Source organism: Pteronotus mesoamericanus, unplaced genomic scaffold (genome assembly GCF_021234165.1).
Source record: "Pteronotus mesoamericanus isolate MK-2021 breed Mesoamerican mustached bat unplaced genomic scaffold, CSHL_Meso_final contig_68, whole genome shotgun sequence".
NCBI classification, from domain to species: domain Eukaryota; kingdom Metazoa; phylum Chordata; class Mammalia; order Chiroptera; family Mormoopidae; genus Pteronotus; species Pteronotus mesoamericanus.
In genome coordinates this window covers 23,966,419-23,993,567 of record NW_026555234.1, presented here as the reverse complement: position 1 = coordinate 23,993,567, position 27,149 = coordinate 23,966,419, and the positions used below count along the sequence as shown (strand labels likewise).

Here is a 27,149-nt window from a genome sequence, read left to right as displayed (position 1 = left end):
GTGGGCCACCCTGTGACTCTGCAGGGACATTCTCTGCAGGGTGTGGGGTTTGTTTGTTTTTTTGTTAAAGATTTGGGGATAACCCTGCTCTAGAACTAAAAATTTAAGAGTAAGAGCATTAGGAAATTTGAGGGAAGCATTTTCATATAGAACTTTGTATGTTGTAACCCAGAGATGGACAGGTGCCTCCCACCCCTCATTAATTTTCCCACCTTAGGCAGGAAATCTCACTGCCTTTCACTGATGCTTTTAGTATTTGGAACTGGGAGGAGGTAACCTTTGGCTACAAGAAGTATGAGCACAAAGACACTGTTGTTGCCGGGGCTTTAGGAGTAGGATGGAAGCAGAACCTTCATTTGTGTTTTGCTTTCTCTAATCCAGGTAAATAGAAAATTCCCCTTGAGCATGTTGGTGTCTATACATCACCCTGGTCGGGTAGCACTAAGCTCTCTCCACATCCACTGTTGAATAGTAGGCATTCCATTGAGCATTATTAAAAGTGATTGAACTCCATGTGATTAACTCTGTTGATATGCACACTGTGGCATGAATTGGTGGTAGTTTGCCATTGACTACAGGTGTGTGTCTTTTGTTTTGATTTAAGAACTTACTCCAGCAAAAGGACTGTGAATATGGATTATCTGTCACATATAAGGGATGCACTTGTACGGCCCTTGACCTCACATGGGGTAGAAGGAATACAGGATGTTGTTGCCCTTATGGATGCATATTATTTGATGAAAGAAGACTTTGAGAATATCATGGAAATTAGCAGCTGGGGAGGCAAGCCTAGTCCTTTCTCCAAGCTGGATTCCAAGGTAACCTGTATAACCCACTGGTTCTCCATCACTTTGTAATTACCAGTTTCGTACTGGGAGTACTTCAGAGATGTGTAAACAGGTTTTAAGAAGGTTTAGTTTTTTTCCTTCAGTGCTTTTTGCTTCTTGTGGCCTGTGCTTCTAAATACACCATTTGAGTACAATATTAAGAAAAGACTTCTGGATTTGACTTTACAGTTCGTATGTTTATTTTTGCTTTACGCTGAGTGGAAAAGAAAGATGTGAAAAGCTTAGGAACGAATATTCCTTATGAATAAGGGTGAGTGAGATGAGCCAGGTGAAGTAACCTCAGGTGGTGGTAGTGCGTTAGGAAAAGAAAGAAATGTTTGCTGTCTGAGGATTTTTATGCTTAGCCTGTCTAATCTGTGGATTCAGTGTTCCAGTTGGACAGTCTGTTATGTGTAACATTGTATCCCCTACTTCCTTTATAAAATGAGTATGAAAAATCTAAAGTGACATAACATGATTACATAATATCCAATACCTCACTCTGTGCCTGTTTCCTTGATGCTGTTTTAGAAGGCATTCTCTGTGGCTACCTTCCCCAGTATTTTGACCTGATGTAATGGTTATGGGTAATTTCTCACAAGACTCTGCAGTTCAAATTCATGAACTAATCCTGAGAATATTAGAAGCTTGATGTTAAGGCTTTTCAGGTTATTTAGTATATTGAAGTAACCACTATTAGTAAAGTTATTTTGTGGTAGTTAAAGGCCAGCTTTAACTAGTACCCTATTGTGAGACTTTTTTTAGATTTATTGATTATTGACTAACTTTGCTTATCACTTTGTAGAACTGCAGAACATCGAATGGTAAAAATGATGACTTAAAGTGACTTTTCCTGGTCTACCTTAAAGTTTCCAAATGCTGACTCTTATCTTTTTGAGTCATGGACTCTATTAATAATATCATGAAAAATATGGAACTTCTCCATAGAAAATGCTTTTATATATACTTGTACACACACACACACACACACACACTCACACTCACACTCACATGTATATGCATTAAATATTTTGCAAACAATTTTGAAGGGGCTTTCAGGGTCTTTCAAAGCCTTTAGGCCTACAGAGTTCAAAAGGACTACTTGGCACTCAGACTTTTTTAAAAACTCCCTCTATTTCTTTTCTTTAGGTGAAAGCAGCCTTTACAAGAGCTTACAATAAGGAAGTCCACCTTACTCCATACTCAATTCAGGCAGTAAAGACACCCAGACACAGCACAGGCCCAGCACTGGATACTGAATACAGTGAAGAGTTAAATGAAGATGACTCTCAATCTGATGAGAAAGATCAAGACTCTATGGAAACGGATGCTATGATCAAGGTAGTATTTTAAGCTACAGAGAGGAAAAGAAACCTGTGATATCCCCTCAAAATAGTTTATCTTTTCTGGTGTATAATTTGTCTTCAGAAATTACTCAGAGCTCATTTAGTAAGTAAAGCTGTGAAAATACGTTTATCAGAGTTGAGGGTGAAAGAAGGTATAGATTTCATTTTTATAAACAGCTTCATACAGTAGTGGAAGAAGCAAATAGCAAGAAATCATACTGATGGACATACGCTGTTAGAAAAAGTATGATTATTATTTACTTGATCATTGGTTTGTGCTTTACGCACAGACATGCATGTTCATAGCACAACCAAGAAAAGCATTTTCAGTGAAACCATTTCTACCTTCTGTTGTGTTTTGCTATAGCTAGCCATTGAACTACATACAGGAGTTTTTTAGAGCAAAGCACCCTTATCTTCTGATAGGACAGATTGGAATCATTTACAGTATCAGCCCCCTCTTTGCCATTGACTGAGGCAAAGGACTATAACGTGTATTCTCTCTTGTGAGTGTATCATTCTTGCCCGTCACTTTTTTAAAGTGATTTTTTTGAGAGAGATAGGAAGAAAGAGAGTGCGCAAGTAGGGCATCAGTTTGCTATTCCACCCACTTGTGCATTCACTGTTTGGTTCCTCTGTGTGCCCTCAGCAGGGACAGCACCCACAGCCGTGGCCCGTCAGGATGACGCTCTCATCCACTGAGCTGCCTGGCCAGGGCCCCTCACTTTGGTATGTGCGGGAACAGTGGCCTTCACCAGTGTAGCTGTCCCCCTTGTTTTAGTCTTAGGTACACGTAAGAGGTGGTCTCCCCACCGCTCCTCAAACTGAACATATTTAGCCTCTCGAATCTGAAATGGAAAGTCTTTTACCCTGTTTGTAAATTGTCTTGTTTGTTTTGTCTTTCCTAAATATACCTTTGTTATAAATCCAAGAAACTGCATACAAGGGGAACATATCTTAGTTATTGATTCTAAAAAGCTTTTTAGTTTTTACTGCTAACGTTTAAAGGCTACTACTAGCTTAATTGTTTCTTGAAAGTATATAGGTAAACCTATTTCATTTACTCATAAACACAGCTATTAACTATTCTGTGCATCTTTTCTTCCCAACAGAAAAAGACAAGATCTTCAAAGCCTTCAAAATCAGAAAAAGATGAGTCCAGAAAAGGAAAAGGAAGAAGTTCAAAGAAATGAAACCATTTTTCACTACTGACAGTCACTTTGTACTCACCCTGTTGACCAGTCCAGCTGGTCTAGAGGATGCCTTGTTTTTCCAAAGGAAAGTGAATGGGGCAACTGAATGGTCCCATTCTGAGTAAATGGTGGCACAGCGAGAATGACGCAACCAGTAGGCTAATGTACACACCTCTTATAGAGGTTGCTAGGACTGCCCGGGTCCTCCCGCTGTCCCCGTCAGCCTAACTAGGTTGTGCTGCACCATGCCCGGGAACAGTGGCACTAAGGTGACTTTTCTAAGCTTAACAATATATCCTAATGGCCTTTATAGGACCAATGCTGATTTTTTAAAAAGGTAGTTACTATTATGTGGTGAAATTTTGTAAATAAATTATAATACAAAACAGTCACCACCTAGAACTGGGTATTCTTCGTACACTTCCAAGTATCTTGCAGAATATAAATTGGGAATAAAAATGTTCCATATGACACATGTACAAATTCTTAAGATTGTGATCTTGTACAGTAAAATATTATGTTGGTACATGACTTTCCTTATTAATTTGCAAATGATTGGATAAAAAAAGTTAATTTTACTACTAACCAACCGGTTGTGGGAAATGTGACTTTGGTAGTTGAAGACTTAGAGCTCTTAATTTCAAACCTCACCGCGGCCGTGAGTGTGGATCCCGTCTCTGCTGTGGAGAGAATTTCATGGTGAGGCCCCTTCACTGTTACTAGAGGGTGCGGGTGGGTGGCTGCAGAGGCATGGCTCGGAGTTCTTACCCTCCCAGGGTCTGAGCCCATCGGGTTCAAACCCCGGGGGCCTCAGCCAGGTGAGACCCAGTCTCACTCTGGCTTTGGACCGAATGAACACTGGCTTTTGTTTCCTTAGTCCCTGGGGGATCTGGCTCTGCCCTGGGGTGGATTCCACCAACCCTGCTGGAACTTTAGGTTTTACCTGTACTTGTGGAGGGGCCCTCAGGCTGTGGTGCTAGCCTGGAATTTAGGTGTCTAGCTATTTTTTAATCTTGACAGTAAGTGTTCAGAGGGAATATGCTGAAAGGAAGAAAAAATCAGGATAATTCCTGCCTCTAAGGAACTGAGAGTCTTGTTTGGAAGATGAGACAAGCATTTAGTGTGTATTTATTGTGTGAAAAAATGTCTTTCATGTAGATTAAGTTCATTGTGGGAACAAAAGTTTGCCTTCAGCCTTTGGCCATCGAGCCCTGCGCCTCCCCTCGGGCCTGGCTTGAAACTTCTGCTTCAGGGATGACGGCCTCCCCTGACCGGGGGCAGCATGAGCTCACCTCTCCTCTGCTTTGGGATGCACTTGGCCCTGTGTTCCCCAGGAGAGGGCCCATAATGTCCTTGCAGTTAGAACAAGGAATAGTGTCCTTTACTTGTTCATTATGAGTTTAATGATAAGTGCTCTACACACGATTAGCATAATTTGTGTGTAAGGTAAATGACTTTTGGAATTAGAGATTGTAAATCTGCTCTTTAAAATATGACGAAGTGGTCTGTTTGAGTCCTCTTCAAAGTCTCTTTGTGACCACGAGGTGTATGACGGAGGTTAATGCTGGGTAGCAGTTGGTGGGTCTGCAGCAGTTTGGATGTGAGTCTGAGGGGTCTGTGCTGGGATTGTGTATTTAGAGGAGTGACCAATAAATACTTATTGGAGTGACTAGCTGCCGTACTTCATTTTTGCAGCTTAAAACTGTGTGCTTTTTTGGAGATGCATTGAATGTTGGCCATTTGGTAATGTATAACAAACTACTATATCCTTCATCTTGTTAAATTTTGGCAGTTCATGAACAGGGAGCATTGTTGTATGTACTTAACACTCACAGATCCCAAGAGCCTGTAGCTCTTATTCCTATGCCTTTATAACACCCCTGTAGTGATAATGGAAAAACAAGGAGACTCTGGGTGGGTTTGTTGATAATGACTTGTGTTAGATCACTTAGGAAGGCCAAGGCCTCTGGCCTACTCTCTAGCTCGCCTTTTGCGGGGGAAGAGAAGAAGCTGAGGGTGTCATGCATGTGGGTACTTGGATGCTAGGAACCCCCTTGGCTCGCAGGTTCCTCTGTAGTGCTCAGGATGCTGGCAGCCATGCTGTAAAGTCGTATCATCTGGAACATTCTGAGTTAGGCTACATTACCCATTTCTGTTAGCTGCTTAGACTTTGGTTACATTGGTCTCGGATGGCCAGGAAGGGTGTAGGAAAAGGATATTGTGTCTGACATGCATGTGGTATGTGATAAGGGGAATGAATGCCGTGACCACTCTGGGGCAGATTCTGAATAACGTATGTCTCCGGGCGGTCAAATGATTTAATTTTCAACAAGAATTCCATAGTATGCAGAGAAACAGCTCAGGACTGTATACTGACAATATGCTTATAATGTCATTCTCTCAAATATTTGATTTTAGTGATTTTTGGTGTTTTTATTTAAGGACTGATTCTACTGAATAGTCTTGATTTGTGTAAATTTCTCATTTCAAACTTGTAAGGGCCCAAACTGCACTAAGTGCTTCAAAGTTACCTTTCTGTCTCCAAATCCAGAAAAACATTACAAATATCTACTTAACAGTTTTATTTTAAAGGACATATTTCAAAATATAAAAGTTATCAAAAAAGCTGAATATTTACAATTATGTCATAGGATACTATTAACAGTACAGAGCATATGATATGTAAGACTTTGAAGAGGAAATATACAAAGTGTAATAAACAGCGTTACATGTTACCGTTTGTCACTCTGTGGAAGGTGGGAGTGGCAACCTGGAAAGGTCACCTTGTTTCTTCTTCTGCATCCAGGAAGGACCATCTCTAAATCCACAGGGTACAAAGACAGCCTCCTGTGATAAAATGCTATCTTCTCAGGGTCATGTCTAGAAAGAACGAAATAAACCCACATGCCTTTAGACAGGTTTCAGGTAACAACCAGCATTTAGTAATAACGCTCAGCCCACTAAAGACATTTTTTTGCTCATTTATGGACGGTGGAGCAGGATCACTGCGTGCAAGTTAGAAACCCTCAGTCTGGTCAGCACTGCGTCTCAGGCGTGGCCTTGCCACCGACCCAAACTGTGGTCAAGCTGTTGACCCTCTGCCATAAAGTGGGGATGACAGTGGCCTTCTTACAGGGAAGAACGGGAAAATGCAAGGTAAGCGCCCAGCAATCCGCAGAGAAAAAACTTTCACGAAACGATTTTTGAGGATTCCTTGTCTAAAAGGAGTCAATGAACAAAAGCTTCAACCACTACTCATTGTATAATAAAATACTTAAAGTGACTCTTGCAAAAAGCTGTGCATAATCATACCTGAGGCATATCCACAAGTAGTACAATACCATGGTCTAAAGCACGTGTAGACTCCAGAGAGTCTATGTAGATTATTAAAAAACACAAGGTTCTACTTTTGCAAGTGGCAGTTGCAAATTAATCCTCCCACAAGTAATATTTGTCCTCAGTTTGTAACTAACTAGAGCAACGAAAAGTACGTAGAAACTGGAAAGGTGTCAACCCTTGAAAGAAAAGAACTCTACTGGGTAAGATCTTCGTACAGCTTTCCCCCTGCAGGCAAAGCCCTGCAGGCATGGAATGACTAAATTTCAACCAGTGAAATCATAGTCTTTTTTAGCTTGAAGAGTCACAGAGGAGTTTGAGGCTGCCAGAAATACTGAAAGTTGAAGGAGAATATCCTGGAAAGGCAACTGCTCCAAAATCTGCATATAAACTTCATGCAAATCCTTGAACTTTATAGGCTTGGAAAAGACTCACTCACGCGGGACTTGAAGCAGCCCAATTCCATGCTGTGGGGAGCACCATGTAGGAAAACTGAGGGCTGCCTCTAGGAGCCTGGGGCCTCAGTCCTCTGACCAGAAAGAACACAGTTCTACCAACAATAGGTTTGATGAAGACTGAGCCTCAGGTAAGAGAGCACCTCCCGCCAATGGCAGCCTTGTGAGGGCTCCCTGAATAGAAGACCCGCCGAACCGGTGCCTGTGAAGGTAGACTGTGGGTCACGATGGCAGCATGGAGGCTTCAGACCTACTTTCTCACACAGACACAGCAAATCTACGGCTACATACAGAACAATTCCTGCTGAAAGAAATCCAGGATCTAGTCAAGTGGTGAATGAGAAAACCACATTGAAATGGGAGAGGCTGAGAGAATCTTACCCAAGACCCCACCCCTGGCAGGCTGTCCCACAGGTCCCAGCTTCTCCCTGAGGAACCAAGGGCTTGGGCGCCAGGGCCGGTGTGCCGAGCTTTATGACTTCCACCTAAGAAATGGGCCGCTAAAGCATCTAGCTTTGAAAGCCAGTAGCTCTTGCATCCAAGAGAACCCGTGGGATTGCAGGAACCCACCGAGGCTAAAACCCCAGGGCCCAGCACTGATGCAGCAGACCGAAATGCAGCCAGTCTCTGTGAAAGAGGCCTACGGGCTTAGCCTAGACAAGACAGCCTAAGAAGCAGGCTTGTAATTTCACATACATCTAGGAGCCAACGACATTACTCCCCAGACACTGGAGGCCGGCAGGAACCGTCTTCCTACTCTCCCTCTGCCCTGACCACGGTCTCTGGTATCTCCCAGAAAGGAGCTTGTGCATAAATTTAGTGCTCTGGTTTTTGCTGCTGCTTTCCAGGGTACACCCTTTAAAATGGCAGGGTTTACTCTCACAGGTCCCCCTGGACTGAAACAGAGAAAGTGTTCTTAACCTGCCATCCCCCTCAGGCTCAACACAGAGGCAGCAGTCAGAAGTGCTTATCTTAATAGCTGTGGCCTGCGGGCCGGCTTTCAGTCAGGCTGTGTGTAGGTCCTGAGGGATCTTGGCATACCCTCAGCCACTGGGAGCTGCAACAAAGAAGGCTACTTAGACAGTCAGAAGGGTTTGAGAGACAGCCAGGAGCTGGGGCAGGGCTGGATAAGGTCCGTTCCCTACGGGAGAGCACTCCATGACAGGGAGAGTGGCCGTTTCATCTAAGGCATAGACACCAACACAGAGTCAAGGAAAAGGAAAACAAATATGTTTCAAATGAAAGAACAGGATAAAACCTCAGGAAAATAGCTTAAAGTGAAGATAAGTGATTTAACTGATAAAAAGTTCAAATTAATGGTCATAAAGATGCTCACCAGTTCAGGAAACCAATGTGTGAACAAAGCGAGAATTTCAACAAAATATATAAAGTACGAAACAAATTAGACTTGAATACAATAGCTGAACTGAAAATTAAAAGAGCACGGTCCAGCAGCAGACTCGATGGAGCAGAAGGCGGCATCGGCACACTAGGGGCAGCGGAGCTCATCCAGTCAGAGCAGCAAAAAAGAAAGTTGACTATAGCTAAGGGACCAATATTTGCATTATAGGGGTCCCAAAGAAAAGAGAAATGCCTGCCCTGGGGAAGGAACAGACATCCCGATCCAGGAAATCAGAGTCCCAAACAACAGGAACCAAAAGAGAACCACGCCGAGACAGGTTATGATTAAATTGCCAGATAATTAAAGGCAAGGAGAGAATCTTAAAAGCAGCAAAAGGAAAACAGGGATGCTACATAAGACTTAGCAGATTTTCAGCAGAAACTTTGCAGGCCAGAAAAGCAGCATGATACATTCAAAGTGCTGAAAGGAAAAACCTAACAAAAAATACTCCAATTGGCAAAGCTACACTTCATTGAAGGGGAAAAGAGTCTTCTAGACAAAGAAAAGCTAAAGGAGTTCATCACCAGCCTTACAAGAAATGGTAAGAGGACTTCTTGCCCTGGCTGGGTGCCTCGGTTGGAGTGTTGTCCCATACACCAACAGGTTGAGGGTTCAATTCCTGGTTAGGGCACATACCTAGGTTGTGGGTTCAATTTCTAGGTGGGGTGCATGTGGGAGGCAACTGATGAATGTCTCTATCCCCTTCTTCCCCCTCTCTAAAATCACTAAATTAATCATATCCTCTGGTAAGGATTAAGAAAAAATAAAAAAGCCCCAGCCTGTGTGGCTTGGTTGGTTGGAGCATCATCCAGTACAGCGAAAGGTTGCGGGTTTGATTCCTGGTCAGGGCATATCCCTAGGCTGTGGTTTCAGCCTCCAGTTGGGGGCACATGCACAAAGCCACTAACTGATGTCTCTCACATTGATGTTTGTTTCCCTCTCCCCTGCTCCCTTACCTTCTCTCTAAAATTAATAAGCATGCCCTTGGGTGACAATTGGGAAAAAAAAGAGGACTTCTTATAGCTAATATTAAAAGGGCACAAATTAATAACAGGAAAACATGAGAATGTAAATCTCAATGATATATAAATTCAGAATAACCTAATGTAATGGTGGTGGGTTAATCACTTATAAATCTACTATGAAAGCTAAAAGACAAAAGTAGTAAAAATAACTAACTACAATAACATTATTAGATATACCACATGATAAAAAAGTAAATTGTGAAAAAATGTGTGGAGAGTAAAAAATGTAGAACTTTAGAATGCATTTGAACTTTGGTTCTTATTAAAAAAGACTTACATGGTGTTTCATGTAAGGCTCATAATATTCACAAAGCAAAACTGTAGTAGATAACACAAAAGATAAAGGAATGTAAGGATACCACTACAGAAAAAAAAATCATAAGGGGAGAGAGCAAGAGAAGAAAGGCACAAATGAATGACCAAACAGCCAGAAGACAATTAGCAAAATAGCAGTAAGTCCATATCTCTCAATAATTACTTTAAATGGACTAAATTCTCTGATCAAAAGACAAAGAGTGGCTGAATGGATAATTGGAAAATTCACAAATACGACTCAACAGAATGTCACTGAAGAAACCAGTGGGTCAAAGAAGAAATCCAAATCAAAAAAATAACTTGAGATGAAAATGTAAATACAACATACCCAAATTTATGGTATATAGCAAAAGCAGTTCTAAAGGAAAAATCAGTGATAAATGCCTACATTTAGAAACAAGATCTTGAACAACCCAATTTGACCTCAAGGAACTAGAAGAAGAAAAAGCTAAGTCCAAAGTTAGTAGAAGGTAATATTGGTCACAACAGAAATAACTGAAAGACTAAAAAAAGATCAATGAAACTAAGAGCAGTTTTTTTGCTAAATAAAATAGACATACCTTTAGCCAGACTTGCCAAGAAAGATAGGACTCAAAATCAGAAGTGAAAGGAGACACATTACAACTGATAAAACAAATACAAAAGATTGTAAAGAGACTCCTTTGAAAATATGCCAACAAACTGGATAATTTAGAAGAAATGGATTAATTCCTAGAAACATACCACCTACCGAGACAGAATCATGAAGAAACAGAAAATTTGGGGGCCTGTTACTAGTGGAGAGAGAGAACCAGTAATCAAAAACCTCCTGACAAACAAAAGTCTAGGACAAAAAGGCTTCACTGGTAAATTCTACCAAACATTTAGTGGTAAGTTACAGTCCAGTTGGAGTCTGTGGTGCTAGGAACTAGCTTGGACAAACCACCTTTGTCACTGTGGAGACTGTACAATCTGTATTTTAGCATTAAATTTGACAAGTGACATGATTCACAGAAAGGAGCCAATGTGAATGCACCATGTTGAGGCTGTGCGGACTCTGTGGACTCCGGAGGCCTAAGAAGGAGGGTGGAGGGCCGGCACTTACCTGCACACCCCACTTACTGCTCCACCTCTGTCCGCAGGTACTGGGTACAGTCTGGAATTTTTTTCAGTTGAGCAAAGTTTAATCTTTCTGAACACATAGGACATGTGCTTTCAGTGTTCAACATGCTGTTTGGGGAAGGGAAGCACAGAATAGATTAAATACATACTATTTTCTTTCCTTTGGGTTATTCTTATGTGACCAACAACTATTCCTGTCTACATCTTTTAGTACTCTTCATGCAATTTAAGAATTGGGAATATTCAGCTTCCTGCAAGATCCCCTTGAATGACAATGTTTTCAAAGGTCATAGGAGGTTCTTCTAAGAAGACAATTAGAATCTGTAGAGATCTTTAGGAACATGAACAAATAAGGAGATTTCAGATGAAGAGTGGCGGAGTGAAAGGCCTGTGTTTGGGTAAATCTGTGACCTAGTGGAATGACGCTCACTTACATCTTAAATTCTGAGTACAGAGCGGGGAAGTCACAATGCGGACACACTGTCCAGTCATCCTTCAACATGTGTCGGCCCTGGAAGCAGTGCATTTAAGAGTAAAATTCATTTTTATTTTTAAACCCCCCCACCATTCAATTATAATAACTGGATTACAGTTAAAAGCCAGTCCTCTATTTTTATTGATAGTTAATATAGGTGGTGATTGATTAGAAAAAGATGGTATCAAAAGGACTAATGCCAGAATGTATTTATCAGATTCATGTATAAAAGAACAGTCTTCAATTCTGAGAAATCATTATTTAAATTGCAAGGGAAAGCAAATTGCAACAGGTTATATAGTCAGTCAGTGGCAGAAAAAGGATTTAAGGCTGGGACCACCTGATCCCCAAATGTGTGCTATATTACCCCATAGTACATATTCACTTAAACTATTATATGCTCTGAATGTAACTTTCAACTTTGTTAACCATAAAATGATAGGCTAAAAGTTGCAGGAAATTTGAGGGATTGAGATTTCAGAAGTGAAAAAATGCTGCCACTCGTCATGTATTCAAATGGGTTATAAATAGATATGCAAAGAAAGAAATTATTATAAGATAGCTTACTGTTGCAATGCAATATGGGATATTGTTTTTACATCCAGGACAGAGGAGTTCAAATTCCGGGAGAAGAAACTGACAGAATGGACATGGGGTGGTGGTCTCTTCTGTCTCAGATGTATCAGGTCTCCTGTGAGGAACAATCACATGTCACTTAAAAACACCACTTCATTTCCCATGTAGTATGGGTAGCAGAGAGAAGGCATATTTGGAAAACTAGGACCATGAAACACACTTGCCTCTTCCTAGACACTGGGACTAGAGATACAAGCTCACCATCAGCCCACACCCCAGCCCCAGGAAGAGGGAGAACTGTTGGGATTGGTCAGATTGCAGTATTACATGGGCCATTTTTGGGAGTTGGAGTTCAGGGCACGTTAAATGGCAGAAAACGTGGGTGGGTCCTGCTATCTCTTCCTGTGCCGCTGGAGTGGTGAGTTTGTTCCCACCTCTGTCTTGCCCTTCTGTCCAGTAGAATGTTCTGTGACAATGGCCATGTTCTAATTTTGTGTTGTCCAATGCAGTAGCCAAACCATGAGCCACATGATGCCTTTGAGCTCTTGAAATATGGGTAGTGAGAGGGACTAAATTTTACATTTAATTTTAATTCATTTAAATAGAGACATGTAGCTACCAGATACTGTATTAGACCTCATAGCTCTAGAGCATCTCGCATGGGGAAAGAATACCTCGCTCCCTCCCAGCTAGCGCCTAGCTGTCGGGTAAATGTGCTCTAGCATCAGCTGCCCGCCTCACTCTGCATGCGGGCAGGTATGGTGGGTCAGTCTGGAAAAGGGGGCATTCCAGAGAGCACGCTTAGAGTTCTCTGCCGCGAGGATTAGCCCCGAGCCCAGCCAACAGTAAAGTGGCATTGCTTCCATCCGCGATTGCCGGTGTCGCCAACTCCCTCGGCTGAGGTGGCCAACATTCAGGTAAACCGGGGTCCTCTGGTCATCATGCATCGAACAGGCGCCCCAAGTGTCATTACTTCCTTGAACAAGTGGTAGTATGGAATGACTATGTGATTGTGATTAATTTTTCCTTCTGTAAAAACAAGTGCTACTTTTCCCTAGCGTTTCTTTGGAAAACCAGGCTGCTTGCTGCTTTGTGACGTGAGGATGTGCCTTATGTGCCTTTGGACCTACACAGGGTTTGGAGTGAAGTCTCATCTGGCAATAGGCTAATTACCAAGTTTCTTACACTGAGAAATAGTCACTATTTGTCCCTCTGTGGCAGACACTGCTGCCCACCTAACAGCCATTCTTGCCAACCAAACTCAGTTTTTACTCAACAGTCCACTTTGCAGCTAAAGGTGGCCGTGTGGCAGATGCTGGCCAATGAGACATAGATGGATTTCTAGGGGTGGTGTCCCTTCTAAAAGGCAAAGAACTTTTCATCTTTTAATTTCCCTCCTCTTCCTGCTTGAGTGGGAATGGGAGGTCTGCAGTTGTGGCAGACGACCAGAACTGTGCAGCCACGAGGAGGAAGCGTCTGTGGCCGGAGGGCCAAGCTGGATGACAGAGGCCTCTGCTGCCCTTAGAGGCATCAGGACCCAGGGCACTAGCCCTGGGCTGCAACACCTTGTACATGAGTCACATAAATCCCGACTTGTTCAAGCCATGTTGGGTTTGCTGCTGCCAGTAGCTGAATACAATCCCAACGGCTACCTCCAGCCATTTTCTGAGCCTGCACATTAGCAGCTACATTCTGAAGAATGCATTCGTGAACCGTGACCAGTCAGGGAAATCGCTGTCCCTGCCTACCTGACCATCGCCTCGATCTTCTTTTTGTATTTGACATCTATTTTGTTGCGGTACTCGGGTCTCATCAACATCGCTGCAAAGCTGAAAGCCGAGTTCTTCAGGCCTGCTCTGTGACACTCGATGACAGTTGACGTCAGGATTGGCACAATGTCTGTAATAGAAGTGGGCGGGAGGGCAGAAAGCACAATGCCTCTACTGGCATCACTCCGGCCCTGGCAAAGAACCGATGCCCGTTTAATGAGGAGCAGTCAGGCTAACTGCTCATCAAAACGCCTTTCCCCTGATTGCCCCGTTCTGCCTTGTGCCGCTGGGGCCTGCACTCCCTTGAGGTCGCTTTGCGTGTACCCTCCCACACCTCTGACACGCATCTTTGCACCTGACAGGGCTGCTGGGGAATGGGTGAGGGAGGTCGGTCTTTACATACCAACCTCTCTGCATGTACCTATTTCTTCAGGACAGATACCTAGAAGTAGAATTACTGGCCCAAAGAACATGACCTTAAAAAAAAAATACTCTTAGCACAAGTTGCTAAACTGCTCTCTAGAAAGGCCACACCAGTATTCACTCCCACCAGCAGTTACGAGTGCCGCCCTTTCACACCATGTGTCAGCACGGTGAGCGATTATTTTTAAGTCTTTTTCACGTAACAAGAAAGAACTCATGTGGAGAACAGGCGCTGGTGAGCTATGGCCTGTGGGCCAAACCTGGCCCTCTGTTTTTGTGTTGCCCATGAGCTCAGAATGGCTTTTGTGTTTTTAAAGAGTTGAAAAAAAATCAAAAGAATATTTTGTAAAAAATATGAGGTTCAAATTTCAGTGTTCCTCCTCCCCCCGCAAAAACCTTCTGTTGGAACACAGCCACGCTCATTTGTTTATGAGTGCTTCAAGCCAAAACAGCAGAGGTGAATAGTTGCGACAGACATATGGCCCACAGAGCCCTGAACATTTAACATCTGACCCTGGAGAGAAAGTTTGTTGACCTACGTTACAGAAAGTGACAAAATCTATTCACTGAAGAATGTTGTAATGCTATGTCTTTTAGAATAATGGGACCCTTTTTCAGAGGTAACGGCCTGCAGACTTACTGGCTGACAGTGTAATCTTGGGCAAGAGTTACTTTGCTGCTTTTGCCCTAGTTTGCATATCTGTAAAACAGGGAAAATAGTAATAGTGCCCATGTGTGCAGTTTTGAGACCGTCATCCTTAGAAAGCCCTGCTCGAAAGGCTGGCCCTGGGCCGGCATCTGGGAACGCAGGACTTCGAGAGGCGTGCCTGCCATTCCAGAACTGATAGGAGTGGCTCCCGTGCCGAAACTCTTCCTACAAACGATGTAGTTTGTGCTGAATGCCTGCTTTCTGGGAGTCTGGAAATTCTGGTACGTGCCAAGCAGGGGGTACCTGTGTGACCAGCCCCCAGAACGACCCTGGGCACTGAGTCACCTTTTTACATGTGTTGCCACACACCTCGCTCCTGGAGGTCTTAGTGTGCCCTGTGTGACTGCACGTGGCGGGACCCTGAAGCTCGCGCCTGTTCCCCAGGCTGCGACTGTGCGTTTTTTCCTTCTGCCAGTTTTCCTTTGTGTCTTGTCTCTGTGACAAATCTTAGCCTTTAGCACTACTGTATGGTGAGCTGTGTGAGTCCTAGTGAGGTTCCTAACCCGTTACACCCTTCATGAGGTTGCTGTGAGGACTGACGGATGAGTTCACGTGCGCAGAGAGCAGCGGCCGGCAGAGTTGGTGAGTACAGGTCTCACCACGCAGAACGCTGCACTAACACAGAAATGCGGACAACAGGCTCTGCCCAGGACTTACGTGACGGAAATTTGCTGATGTTGTTCGACACCCGAATAAGCAAACGGGCCCCTTTCATATGATCTCCATTTTTAACATGAATCTGAAATAAATAACATATTGTACACTCTTCTTAGATACTTTGATTAACCCTAATCCATGCTTTATTCCTCCGAATAAACAACTCTTTGACTGAGACCCTGAATGGGGTCCTGAGATCCTTGCAGACTCACTTGGCTAATACCCCAGGACTTCGCGCCTCCCAGCAGCTCCCGCGGCCCCATGGCCTCACCGGCCTCACTCCTACTCTACACTCCACTCTTTACTGTGAGTCCCACCACGTGACATGAGTTCAAACCCCTGACCCATCTCTTACTGGCCAGTAATCAGGGACTAACAATACCCATTTCCCCAAGTTGTCGTGAGACCTGAAAGCTGTTAGTGAGGCAGAGAGAGGGTGAGTTGTTAAAGGAAGAGGGCACTGTCTGCCGTAAGGCAAAGGGCCACGATGGCCGGGGGCACCTGAGATTAGGTAAGTACAAGTGGGGTCTGTGATGCAAGGAGGGGGCGCACTCAAGGCTGCGATGAGGCTGGAGAATTGACGGCCAGGCCCTGAGGCCCCTGCAGTCATCAGGTGAGAGGAGGTTACCCACAGGGCGGGGCAGTGGGGAGGGAGACTGGGAGTCAGGACTGACGACGTTTGGTCAGAATGCGAAGGGTGAGTATGGAACGACTCAGGCATCGGGTCTGAGCAAATGTAATTTACTGAGTGAGCACTGCAACACGGTAATAAGTAGTAACTGAATCTAAAGCAGGGAAGGGAAGCCCTGGCTGCTTGTCCTCCCTCGCCCTCTGCTGACTTCATGGGCCTCAGATTGCCCAGCTCAGCCGTCCACACCCAAAGGTCCCGGGCTGTCCTTCGGCCACACTCCCTGTCCCGGCTCCGGGGAGGAAGCATCTGCCGAAGCTGAGTCTCAATTTCCCCTGAAATGTGGATGACTCCAGTCTTTTTCGGTCCAAGGCGCCTGTGACATTTTTGCATCAATTTGTTCTTAATAGGGCCTGTTAGTTTCCTTTTAATATCACGAGCAGCTAAAAATCCTAGAAAACCTTGAAAATGCTTGGTGCTTGCAGAGATGAGAGCAGAGGGGGAGGTCCCAAGGGTGCGCTTGAGGGGGAGGGGAGTGTAGCTGGTGTGATGGAGGGGGCTGGCCAGCTCCTGGGGCCAGAGGACGAGAAAAGGACCCAAGAACCCCTAGCCCCGGCTAACGGTGGTAGAAAGCCATGATCCTGGCGGGGCTCCTAGAGGCATCCTTATATTTGCTTCTCCTCTCCCACCAACCTGTTTCTACCCTCCCCCTTGACCTCTAAAGACGGCCATTTTGCTGGATTAGGTGCCCCTAGGACACTGGCACCGCCACGTGTGTCTGAGGCTGAGAAAGACCTCCCCCCGCTTTGTCTCCCTCCTGCCTGAGAGAGGGGACCCCTGTTGCTCTGGAGGGAGATGTACTCCGGGGGTTGAGTTGGCATTTAGAAGTTTCCCTTATGTGTTGCAGATCTGTGAGGTCTAACGTCACCACTAGCCACATGGGGCTACTTCAAATTGAAAATTAAAATGATATAAAATAAAAAAAGCTAGCGTATCAGTTACGCTTACACTGGCTGTGTTCCAGGTGCCGCACGGCCAGCCCGGCGGCTGCCATGTCGCCCAGCACACACACAGAACACGTCCACCTGCGCAGAGAGCCCTGCCGAACGGTGCCCTTACAGGCGGGAATCAGGGTCTAGACCATCTGCTAAGTGACAGCTCTATGCTGGCACCTTCGAAGGTAAATTAGCTCTTGTGGCCCGGCTGGAAAACCGGCATTAACATGGGCAGATGTACTTTGACATATGTGACAATTTGGAAAAATGGGGAAGTTAGAGTCCGTATAACGTGGTGACTGTAGTTAATGACATTGTAGAGCAGAGGTGAAAGCAGCCTGACTTGAAAGTGCACTTTGCGTGGTGGCAGCGGGTAACTGGACTTACTGTGGGGACCACCTCGCAGTGTGTACAGACAGAGTCGCTATGGTGTGCACCTGAAACCACTGTAATGTTATATGTTGGTTCTACCTCACATTTTTTTTTTACAAAAAATGGGTGGAATTGTAGAAAATCCACTATCTTAGAAGAAACTAGCAAGCTTGGGTTAAACACAAATGTTTTTAGTAAATCTCTTTTTGGCCAGCTAACATAGTCATATACGTCACAATGAAAACGACATAAAATAGATGCGCACAGACACCTCCTCCCCGCCTCACCCCTCCCACCCCGGCAGGGTTGGGTGCCCTGCCTCCTCTGCTCCCCGCCTCGTCTCCTTTAGGAAGCTACTCCTGCTAGTTTTTTTAAAAAAAATAAATACTCCTAATTTTATTTGAAATGAGTATATATTCATTCTTATTTTTTGCTTTTTTGTACACAAAAGATAGCCTATTGTATCATTACTCTGTATCTTGCTTTTCTCACCTACCAATGTAGAGATTGAGGGGATCACCCCACTCCAGTGGGGAGGTGCCCACAGGAGACCCTGCAGGCGATGTACACACCTGGCGGGTGACATCCCAGGTCACTCAGGGGCCTCACCTTGACTAGTATATAGCTGTGCAGAATCATGAGGTTGGTGGCCATCTCCGAGGGAATTTTGATCTTCTGGGACTTGAGCTCTGCATACATACTGAAGAGGACGTCATGTGCATTCCGATAGTTTCCTTGAAAAAAATGGTAAAATGACATTGTTGTAAAGGACAGATTTGGAGGGCTTTTTATGGGCCCTCATTTTATAAATGGCTTAGTTAGGCTATTAGCAGTATTCTAATAATTTCTTACCTAGAGTAACTCAGTAGCATTTCCTGTTGTAACTGCTGGCACTAATATTGAGCCTCAGGAAGAAAATAGTGGCGCCATCCTAGACGTCTCCCTCTTCCTCAGGGCACCTGCCTGGCTCCAAAGTCCAAGGGGCCCTCAAGTTCTGGGTCTACCTTCTGAGTTTCCCAAATCCAGCCTCTCCCCCGGGGCCCTCGTCACGGCTTCCTGTCACCTCGCTGCAGGAGTGCACTACCCAGCATGCCCCCCGAGCGTCATCTGCCTCCCGTCTGACGTGAGTGCTCCTGGGAAAGCCTCAAACCTTACCCTGCGCCCGACACCTCAGGGCCACACCCCTCCATAAAACCCTTCCCAGGCCTCAGGGATCAAGTGCCACTTCCTCGGCAGAGGACTTACGCCCTTCAGGATCCGCCTGTGCCTACCCTATCCTTGCCCAGCCCCCGCGCTCAGTCCTGGTCAGGGCCGCGGTGCCCTCCCTCCTTCGAGCATGTGTGCTCTCACGTGCTCTTCCTCTCCCCACATCCCTCTTCCACCTCCTGCCGTCTCATCCTTCCAACACTCCGCTGAAGCGTCTGTCACCTTCTCTCATCTCCAGCCTCCAACTTGCCCCATCCCCAACCCTCAGAATGAGGTGGGCTCCCTTTCCTGGTGTCCCGTTAGTGTTTCTTTCTCTTCTGGTACCACCACCCTGTGAACCAACTTTCTGTCCTGTCAGATCGTGACTCCTTGAGGGGGGGAACTGTGGCTCATTTCTCTGAATCCTGAGCTCCTCACAGGTATCTGACAGAAGTAGGTGTTAAACATAAGCTTGATAAAGCAATCACTTACTTAATTCCATATTTTCCAAACCTATGTTCCATAGTTACTAACTTCTAAAAGAATCAGCTCGCAAACATTAGTGAAGATGCTAAATTCTCTGACTTATTCAATCAATATTTGCAGAGCATACCCGTGGGCACAACCATTAGGGAGATTCTGTAAGCAGTCCCTGCACCTTAGAAAGAGCCCGGTCAATAGTAATACCCCATCTTCCGTCCTCTCGCATCTTTCATATTGTTAGGGCCAAATGCACGGGATGGAAAGGCAGTGCTGTGTGAGTGCAGGAGGCTGGAAGGTTAGAAGTCATCGTCCAGGGACAGCAACTGTGTGGCCCCGAAGGAGTAGAGGACACAGCGCCCGACAAGAGCAGGCCTCGTGGGGTTACTCAGTACCCCAGTGACGGTGAAGTATTACTTCTCTGAAAGTGAAATGGTCATCTCCCCAGTCTTCTTGGCCGAAGCGAGCCTAGAGTGGACGCGGGCGGCTCTTCCTGGGCGGAGGAGGGTTTGGGGAGAAAGCCACGAGCACTAGGGACCCACCTGCAGACTGCTCTTCTCTGGCGATGATGACCGCGGTCCGGGCGGCCTCTCGGTACTGCCGCAGCGCCATGTACAGGCGGAACAGGTACTTGGCGTCCTGCCACACGAACCAGTGGAGAAACATCACCCTCTTCATTAGCGAGGGAGGGAAACACCTACAATTCTGCTTTTCAGTTAGAATCACATTCGCTTTCCAGTAACTGAGGGCTGACATTGTTTTAAAGAAATGTATGAACAAAGAATTAGTTTATCAAATACTTATTTAGAGTTCAAGATGTGCCAGGTAGTATTCTAAGTACTTGAGAAATATGAGGTCGTTTCAACAGTCATACCCTCCCTGGGAGGAAGGCACAAGTATACAAGGCCATGGACGAAAACCCGAAACAGCAGGAGCTCTCCCGGGCTGTGCCCTTAACCCTACGCTGCAGAGCTTGCTCTCCTGTCCTGAAAAGGAAATGTATTCTTATACAATGTAGCAACTTAAAAGTTTAAAAAATTTTTACACCTATATAAATTTCTCCAGCCTATAAAATTTTCTTTGGCCTTTGGGTATTTTCGGTTTCTATTCTTCTTAACTCTGGACAATTCCACAGACTCGGTGCTGTTTCCTGATGATCCCAGAAAGCGGATGTCGGGGAGGTGAGGTGGTCTGGAACAGTGAGGGCTTGGCCTGCCTGGGTCTAAGGGTCGTTATCTCTAAGAAACAGGTAACAGATTTGGGGATCAGGACTGTTACAATCCTCTCCAGGTGTGAGATCCTCTCCAAACCTGTGACTTGGGTTCCTTCACAAACAGACGCCCTTGAACTCCAAAGCAAAGGGAAGACAAAGGCCAGGGAGCGTCCTTCGAGGCGCGGAGCCTGCCCTCCCCGGGACTGAGAGGAGCCTGACTTCTGCGCCAACTCCAGGCTAGGCGCTTATTTTGAAAATAGGTTCCTAATTTATTTTTACTTTATATTTCTAGTGAGTTACTTTTATGCTAAATATGATATCTATTAATTACCATCATTTTTGAAATAGGAACAAAGTACAGTGGTTTTTAGGAATTAGTGCTAAGTCATGGTTCTAATAATCATTTTTCATAGTTCTGGAATAAATAAAACTCTGTAATAGCCATGAGAAAATGGCAGGCGGTGAGGATTGTTACCTCAAGGGACGTGGCTATTTCACAGGCAGCAAAGCTAATTTCAAAGAGAGAACGCACACAATATCCAGAAAGGTGCAGGGTCTGCCTGGCTCACCTGAGGCTACATTCAGAGGGAATTTCATAAGCCCGTGATGAAAAAGCCGTAACAGGGGAAAGCAAGGCAGATGAAGTAAAATCTACCTAAGACACTTAAAAACCCAAGTGAAGAAGACACGTCAGTACCTTAGGCATGCCATCGCTCTCTCCCATGAGGTGGTCTATCAGCTGATTGGTCAGTAGTTCATCTTTGGCTTGCCCAACCTGTTTAGGAAGAGAAAGCAGGAGTAAATTAAAATCTTAAACCAAAAAAAAAAGGTAGGGGGAGAAAACAAATAATCTGCTAAGGAAATGAAGCTTAAAAATATGCAAAAATTCCTATTGTCAAGCGCCTGAAACATAGCTCAGGGTCTTTCTTCATTTCATTTGGAGAGTCGCCATTCATAAAAATCTATCCTTAGCAACTGCAGCTTTTTCAAGTTGCTATATCTAAATACTATACTTTTTTTTTTTTTTACACACAGACAGAACATACTTCTTGGATGTTTCAATAGAAACTTTTAAGATAAATGACTATGACATGTAGAGAATAACATCTGTGATTTGTTTTAAAATAACACAGGGAGCCCTGGCCAGGGGGCTCAGTTGGTTGGAGCATCATCCCATACACCAAAGGGTTGCAGGTTCGATTCCTGGTCAGGGCACATATGGGAAGTAATCGATTGATGTTTCTCTCTCACTCCCTCCCTTCTTCTCTAAAAGCAATAAAACATACCCTTGGGTGAGGATTAAAATAACAGGGAAAGAGGGTAGGGGTATGAACAAAATAAGGCCGGCCGTGTTGATAGCTGTTGAAGTTAGCTAATGGGTATTATACAGTTTGGTCTACTTTTGTGTATGTTTGAAAATCTCTTCAAAAAGTTTTAAAAAATATTGCCTTTCTTGAAAGTTTCATTATAGAGTTTACTTACAGTTTCAATTGCCATTTCTAATGCTGCATTGTCTTCTGAGCTTGGACATTTTAGGAAGTGTTTAAGTGCCTGAAATGAAAATTATATAGCAATTAAAAATCTTTGGATCGCTTCCACACTGAAAAACACAAAGTTGACACAAAGTAATCATAGTTTGTGAAAGTATCTTCCTCTCAATTAGGGGCTGGCACAGGGCTGGATCTTAAAATGTATACGTAAAGGGCTGAATATAGTTTAAAATAGAAGTATCCAGTTAATGCTCTGAAGAATCTAGTTCTGATTTCTGATGAAACGAAGATTAAAAATGTGCCCTCTTTCAGTGGGAAGATTTGTTTTCGTTCATTTACTTATTCGACAAATATTTACAGACCACCTGCTACTATGTATATGAGGCTGTGCTAGATGCCATGGGGAAGGCCAGGAAGGATACGATATGGTCTCTATTTGTACTATGTACAATCTAATTGGGGCAATCTGTGTGATGTGATAATAATATAAGGAAGCATTATGTTAAGTGATAATTGTCTAACTTCTGAACTTCACACCACCACACCCTATGAAGAAATTTCAGGTTATAAGAGCTTAAAAGACTGTGGTAGGTGGGGAGAGGGCAGAGAGGAATCCAGTTGGAAGACAGGGATGGGAAAAGGTGAGCGGGAGTGTAGGATTCTTCAGCAGACACAGCTGGATGGCAAACCGGGAAGCTCAGGCTGGTTGGTCAAATGGTGGAAGGCACTTGGGCTTAGTATCTAAGAGGCAGAAACAGCAAATGGATGGCTTGAAGGCAAATTCACACATACTAATGTTTCTTTGAAAATATCGGTGCCATATTTTAAAACTGGGAGACTCAGACTTCTGTTTCTTGTTAAAAATCAGATGATCTGGCACCACTGGGCCCAAACTCCTGAATGATGACAGTTTTGTGGTGAGGAGAGCCATTCTCTTCAGACAGAACAGGGGCCGCCCCTTAGTTCCTGTCCGGTCCCACGTGGATGCACGGCTTCTCCCACAGCTTCACTTGCTTCCGTTCTTGAGTGAACACGGTAATGTCTGCCTGAGGGGATCTTAAGCACTGAAAGTGCCATTTTGGGAACAAAGTGAAGAAGAAGAGAAACTAAAAACAGGGAAAACAGATAACTATTGCAATGATTTAAAGTGAGGTGACCTGGGTTTGGGTTAAGTTGATGGTAGTGAGAATGAAGGGAGGTAGATGTGAGAGATACTCCAAGGGAAGAATGGGATTGGCTGTGGGAGAGAGATTTTAAAGTTGAACTTGAGATTTCAAGTCTGGGTGTCTGGGAACATATTTTTCATTATTTCCTGTAATCATTACTGTGGATTCCATTTTCTTGGCAAATACTAACTCGTGAATATTGACCACACAGCAAGAAGAATTTTCCAGCCTGAAAATGCCTTTTTTCTCCTTCAAAATATAAGGCAATGCTTTGATAGTCTTCATTCGTGGTGTTTTCAGAACCTACAACAGAAGTTCATTGAGTAAAATATCTGAGCAAAACTTGTTTACTTTTTACTGTTAACCTAAAAATAAGATCTAAAAACAGGTGGTTACAATTTTAACAGCAAATATTATTGTCTCTCTTTTTTCACCAAAAAACATACTCATCATGACTATTCCACATGTCAACTTTGTTCCATCTTTCCAGTCTAAACAGGAATCAGGAGACCAAATTATGAGGCTCTGTGAGGGTCTAGGCGGTGGTGTAGCATTACTCCTATCAACTTTATCATCTTTACGAGTCTCAGTATCATTTCCTACAACAGAAACAGCCACAGCCATACTCTCAACCACGAGCCGCCTAGAGTTTCAGAGCAACCCGAAGCCAAGCTGACCATGGTACTAATGGGGCCCCGCTCCCTTTTCCAGCAATGCCTGGTTTAAACCGTAGTCTGAATGCATCTGTCACATAAGCAAAAAAGATGATGTTCAAGTGGCCAGTTGGCGCTATTTAAAGAAAATTATTGTTTTTCTTTTGGTTTGAGGTTTAAATATATTAAGTGCAGAGGAAGAAAGCTGATGGAGTTCTAATTCACTGCTTACATTGACCCAGGGGCGCTGGAGGCCCGGGAGGGTACTTGAGCCCCCAGCCTAAGGCAGATGTGGAGTTGATATGAGGGGGATAAAGAAAAGTGGAGAAGAGCGTGTGTGTTGTTTCGGGGGGTGGTGGTGTGTGTGTGTGTGTGTGTGTGTGTGTGTGTGTGTTATATAGCATAAGCCACACCCTTATGAAATTAGAAAACCTTAAATAATTTAGTGCAATGGTGATGTTTAATGTTAGAACAGAAATGTCATCTGTCAAGCAAGCATTAATAATTCTAATGTTGCCTTTATCTATACTTCTTGTTTAAATAGCTCTTTATTTTCTCCAATTCTCTGAATGATTTCCTGAAATATCAGAGGACGCTTTTTCCTTTTACCTATTTCTTCCCTTGAAGATGGAAATAAAACTTTTCTCATGAATCCTATCATCAATTCTTGTGGTTAGTTTGTATAAATTTTAAAAAACAAATACAAAAGTACCAATATTTTATGATTCCACTTACATGAGGTGCCATGAACAGTCAAATTTATGGCGACAGAAAGCAGAACACTGGTTACCAGGGGCTGGGGGCGAGGGGAGCGGGGAGTAACTGTCTAACCGGTACAGCGCTTCAGCTGTGGACGATGAAAATGTCCTGGGGAGGGACAGTGGCGATGGCTGCACAGCAATGGGAACGTATGGGTTGGCCAAAAACTCCATTTAGTTTTTTCCATAAAATAAAAGACTCATTTTTCATTTTCATCAATAATTGATTTGGTGAATTTATGGATTTGGATACTTTGAGTATGGCGGCTATCTCTCGCTTTTGGCTTCTAGTGGGTAGAGGCCAGGGGCGCTGCTAAACACCTTCCAGTGCATAAGACGGCCCCACAGCAAAGAATTATTTGGCGAAAATGTCAATAGTACCAAGAAACTTCAAAAACAACTTTTGACACGTTTCACCAGTCCAGCACCTTCTGCACACCCTGCACACATCTTTTCTTTGCATTTCAATTGTTTTTACCTTTCTTGAAAGAATAAAGCATAATATGCTGAAAATGTTGCATATTTTCTTCCATCTTCAATATTAAAATGGCCACATAAAAATTCACCAATGTTGATATTTTTAAAAAATCCATGCTGTTATGAAAGCTGTGACGATACAATCTAACAAAACAGTTTCGAATGAAGTTAAAGACAACTAAGCACTACTAGAGCCAGTAGTTTCTAACAATAATTGCGAACATGGGAAGAAAAAACTATAAGCAGGTGTTCTCAGATCATGAAATTCTCTTTTGGACTTTTAAAATCTTTAAAAAACACATTTTTTTGTATATAACTCTTCATCAAAGTAATCATTTATTCTTAATTTGCAACTCAATTTTTAAAATTTATAAAAACACTTTTTCAAAACTCATTCTGCATTTATATCCCTTCATTTTGGAAGCTTGCTTTCCTACTGGTTGATCAATAGGAGGATTTGGGAAACCTTACCTCTCTTCCCTTGGAAGTTACTCAAAAATCCTTAAGTTTTGCAAACTGTCTTATAATTCCATATCACCTTTATCATAAGAGTGGGGATACTGAACTCTAACGAGTCACACGTAGATATGTGTGTATATCTATGTAAAAACAGTGGGTGTGCACATGCCTGTGGGCATACCGATCTGATCACTTGATTATCAGGGTCGAAGTGTTTCTATGATCAAAACCTTTAAGAAAAATTAGGGAAACAATGATATTTACCAATAATGTCTGCATAGATTTCCATTTTGTTGTGCTGCTGAGCCAGTGTGAAAGCCTCGTTATTACATTTGGACATAACAAGAAACTGGATGGCAGATCCGTAGTCTCCTAACTGCAGGAAAAACCTAAAACAAAGGACTTATTAAATTAACTTGACTCATTTCAATTAAGTTTGTCATTTACAAAATAAAATATTTTTCAACCATGAGAAACCACTTAACGATTCAAGTGTACTAGGTGCCCTGCAGTTCTATATGCTGCCTGTTTATATTTGAAAAACATACTTCCATATACTGACCACACAAACAGCCTTTTAATTTACACACTTAGACCTAAAAAAAAAGTCAAAGAGAATAAATATTCCGTTTCAATTTTTTTCATAAAGGGAAGCAGGGGCTTTCTTTTAAGGCTAGTTTTCGGGAGTCCAAAAATATTAATGCCTTGTGTTACCTGGCTACCATTTTGGCCCCATCCGGAGACTGGGTCTCCCGGACAATACTGACAGCCTTTTCAGGGTTGTTGAGGTGGTCCAGATAGATTCGGATGACGCTGTTCCACTGCTTGGCATTCTCATAAGCCAGCACAGCTTCCTTGTATCTGTAAGAATACTTCAGTTCAGACAAACTTTTGAGGAAAGAAATGTCAATAAAAATTTGGGATGCTTTTTTATTGGTGGTCACTGCTTATTTTTCTTTAACTTCTTTTTCTTTCGTCAGAAAGAATACCAGGAGCCATCTCACTAAATATGTTCTTTTTAGTGGTTTGATAAACTAACAGTAAAATACCAATAGTGAACTGTGTTTTCTCATCTGAACCATAGCTCTATAACTTTTTATACTTTACTGTTCTTTTTAAGTTGGAATATAATATTACTATAGGCTTATTTTAGAAAAAATATCAAATACAGAATTTTTCACAATTACAGGCAGAGCTGAACAGTGATATGTAAAATCTTCGTGTTGATCTCTAGATGGCGCTCCACTTCTCTTCAGTACACTAGCTCTCTAGCTCTTTATAGTTTTTAATGAGACATTTAGTGTGTATTTCTATTTCCTAAGGTTACTTTTGTAAAAGTAACCTTATAATATCTTAACATATATTGCCAAATAACTTTTTAAAGTCATTAGGAAATCACACCCTATCACTCACGTGTAAGAAGTGCATTCGGACAGTATGGTTATTGATTTAATATAGTCTTTCCTAACGGGCTAGGTTAAAATGACACACTGTTACTTCAATTGAATTACTATTAGTAAATAGAGGTTCTTCATATTTGCATGATATACAGTTTCATAATCGTATTTTCTCCCCTGGGTCTCCTTGTTTTTTCCCTCTTAATGCCATTGACTTTCTTGTATTAAGTTGCAGGAGATCTTTGTGCATTTAGAATATTAACCATC

The 27,149-nt window shown here is 43.3% G+C and overlaps 2 protein-coding genes across 4 annotated transcripts in view; one reads left to right on the top strand and one right to left on the bottom strand.

The window, feature by feature from the left end:
- Positions 1-3,909, top strand: part of RFC1 (replication factor C subunit 1) — a 65,878-nt gene extending 61,969 nt beyond the window's left edge. For all 3 annotated transcript variants that reach the window (XM_054582053.1, XM_054582051.1, XM_054582050.1), the window contains exons 23-25: positions 605-818; positions 1,977-2,168; positions 3,286-3,909. In XM_054582053.1, the coding sequence (XP_054438028.1) occupies positions 605-818; positions 1,977-2,168; positions 3,286-3,366 (487 nt within the window). In that variant the 3' untranslated portion in view covers positions 3,367-3,909. The remainder of the gene's footprint in view (positions 1-604; positions 819-1,976; positions 2,169-3,285) is intronic.
- A 2,018-nt stretch (positions 3,910-5,927) lies between these two features.
- Positions 5,928-27,149, bottom strand: part of WDR19 (WD repeat domain 19) — a 69,921-nt gene continuing 48,699 nt past the window's right edge. The window contains exons 25-37 of the mRNA XM_054582054.1: positions 26,200-26,346; positions 25,750-25,874; positions 23,329-23,441; positions 21,965-22,033; positions 21,180-21,257; positions 19,812-19,908; positions 18,214-18,338; positions 15,610-15,691; positions 13,800-13,950; positions 12,043-12,166; positions 11,435-11,511; positions 10,984-11,108; positions 5,928-6,246 (exon numbers count right to left, since the gene is read on the bottom strand). Of these exons, the coding sequence (XP_054438029.1) occupies positions 10,997-11,108; positions 11,435-11,511; positions 12,043-12,166; positions 13,800-13,950; positions 15,610-15,691; positions 18,214-18,338; positions 19,812-19,908; positions 21,180-21,257; positions 21,965-22,033; positions 23,329-23,441; positions 25,750-25,874; positions 26,200-26,346 (1,300 nt within the window). The 3' untranslated portion in view covers positions 5,928-6,246; positions 10,984-10,996. The remainder of the gene's footprint in view (positions 6,247-10,983; positions 11,109-11,434; positions 11,512-12,042; positions 12,167-13,799; positions 13,951-15,609; positions 15,692-18,213; positions 18,339-19,811; positions 19,909-21,179; positions 21,258-21,964; positions 22,034-23,328; positions 23,442-25,749; positions 25,875-26,199; positions 26,347-27,149) is intronic.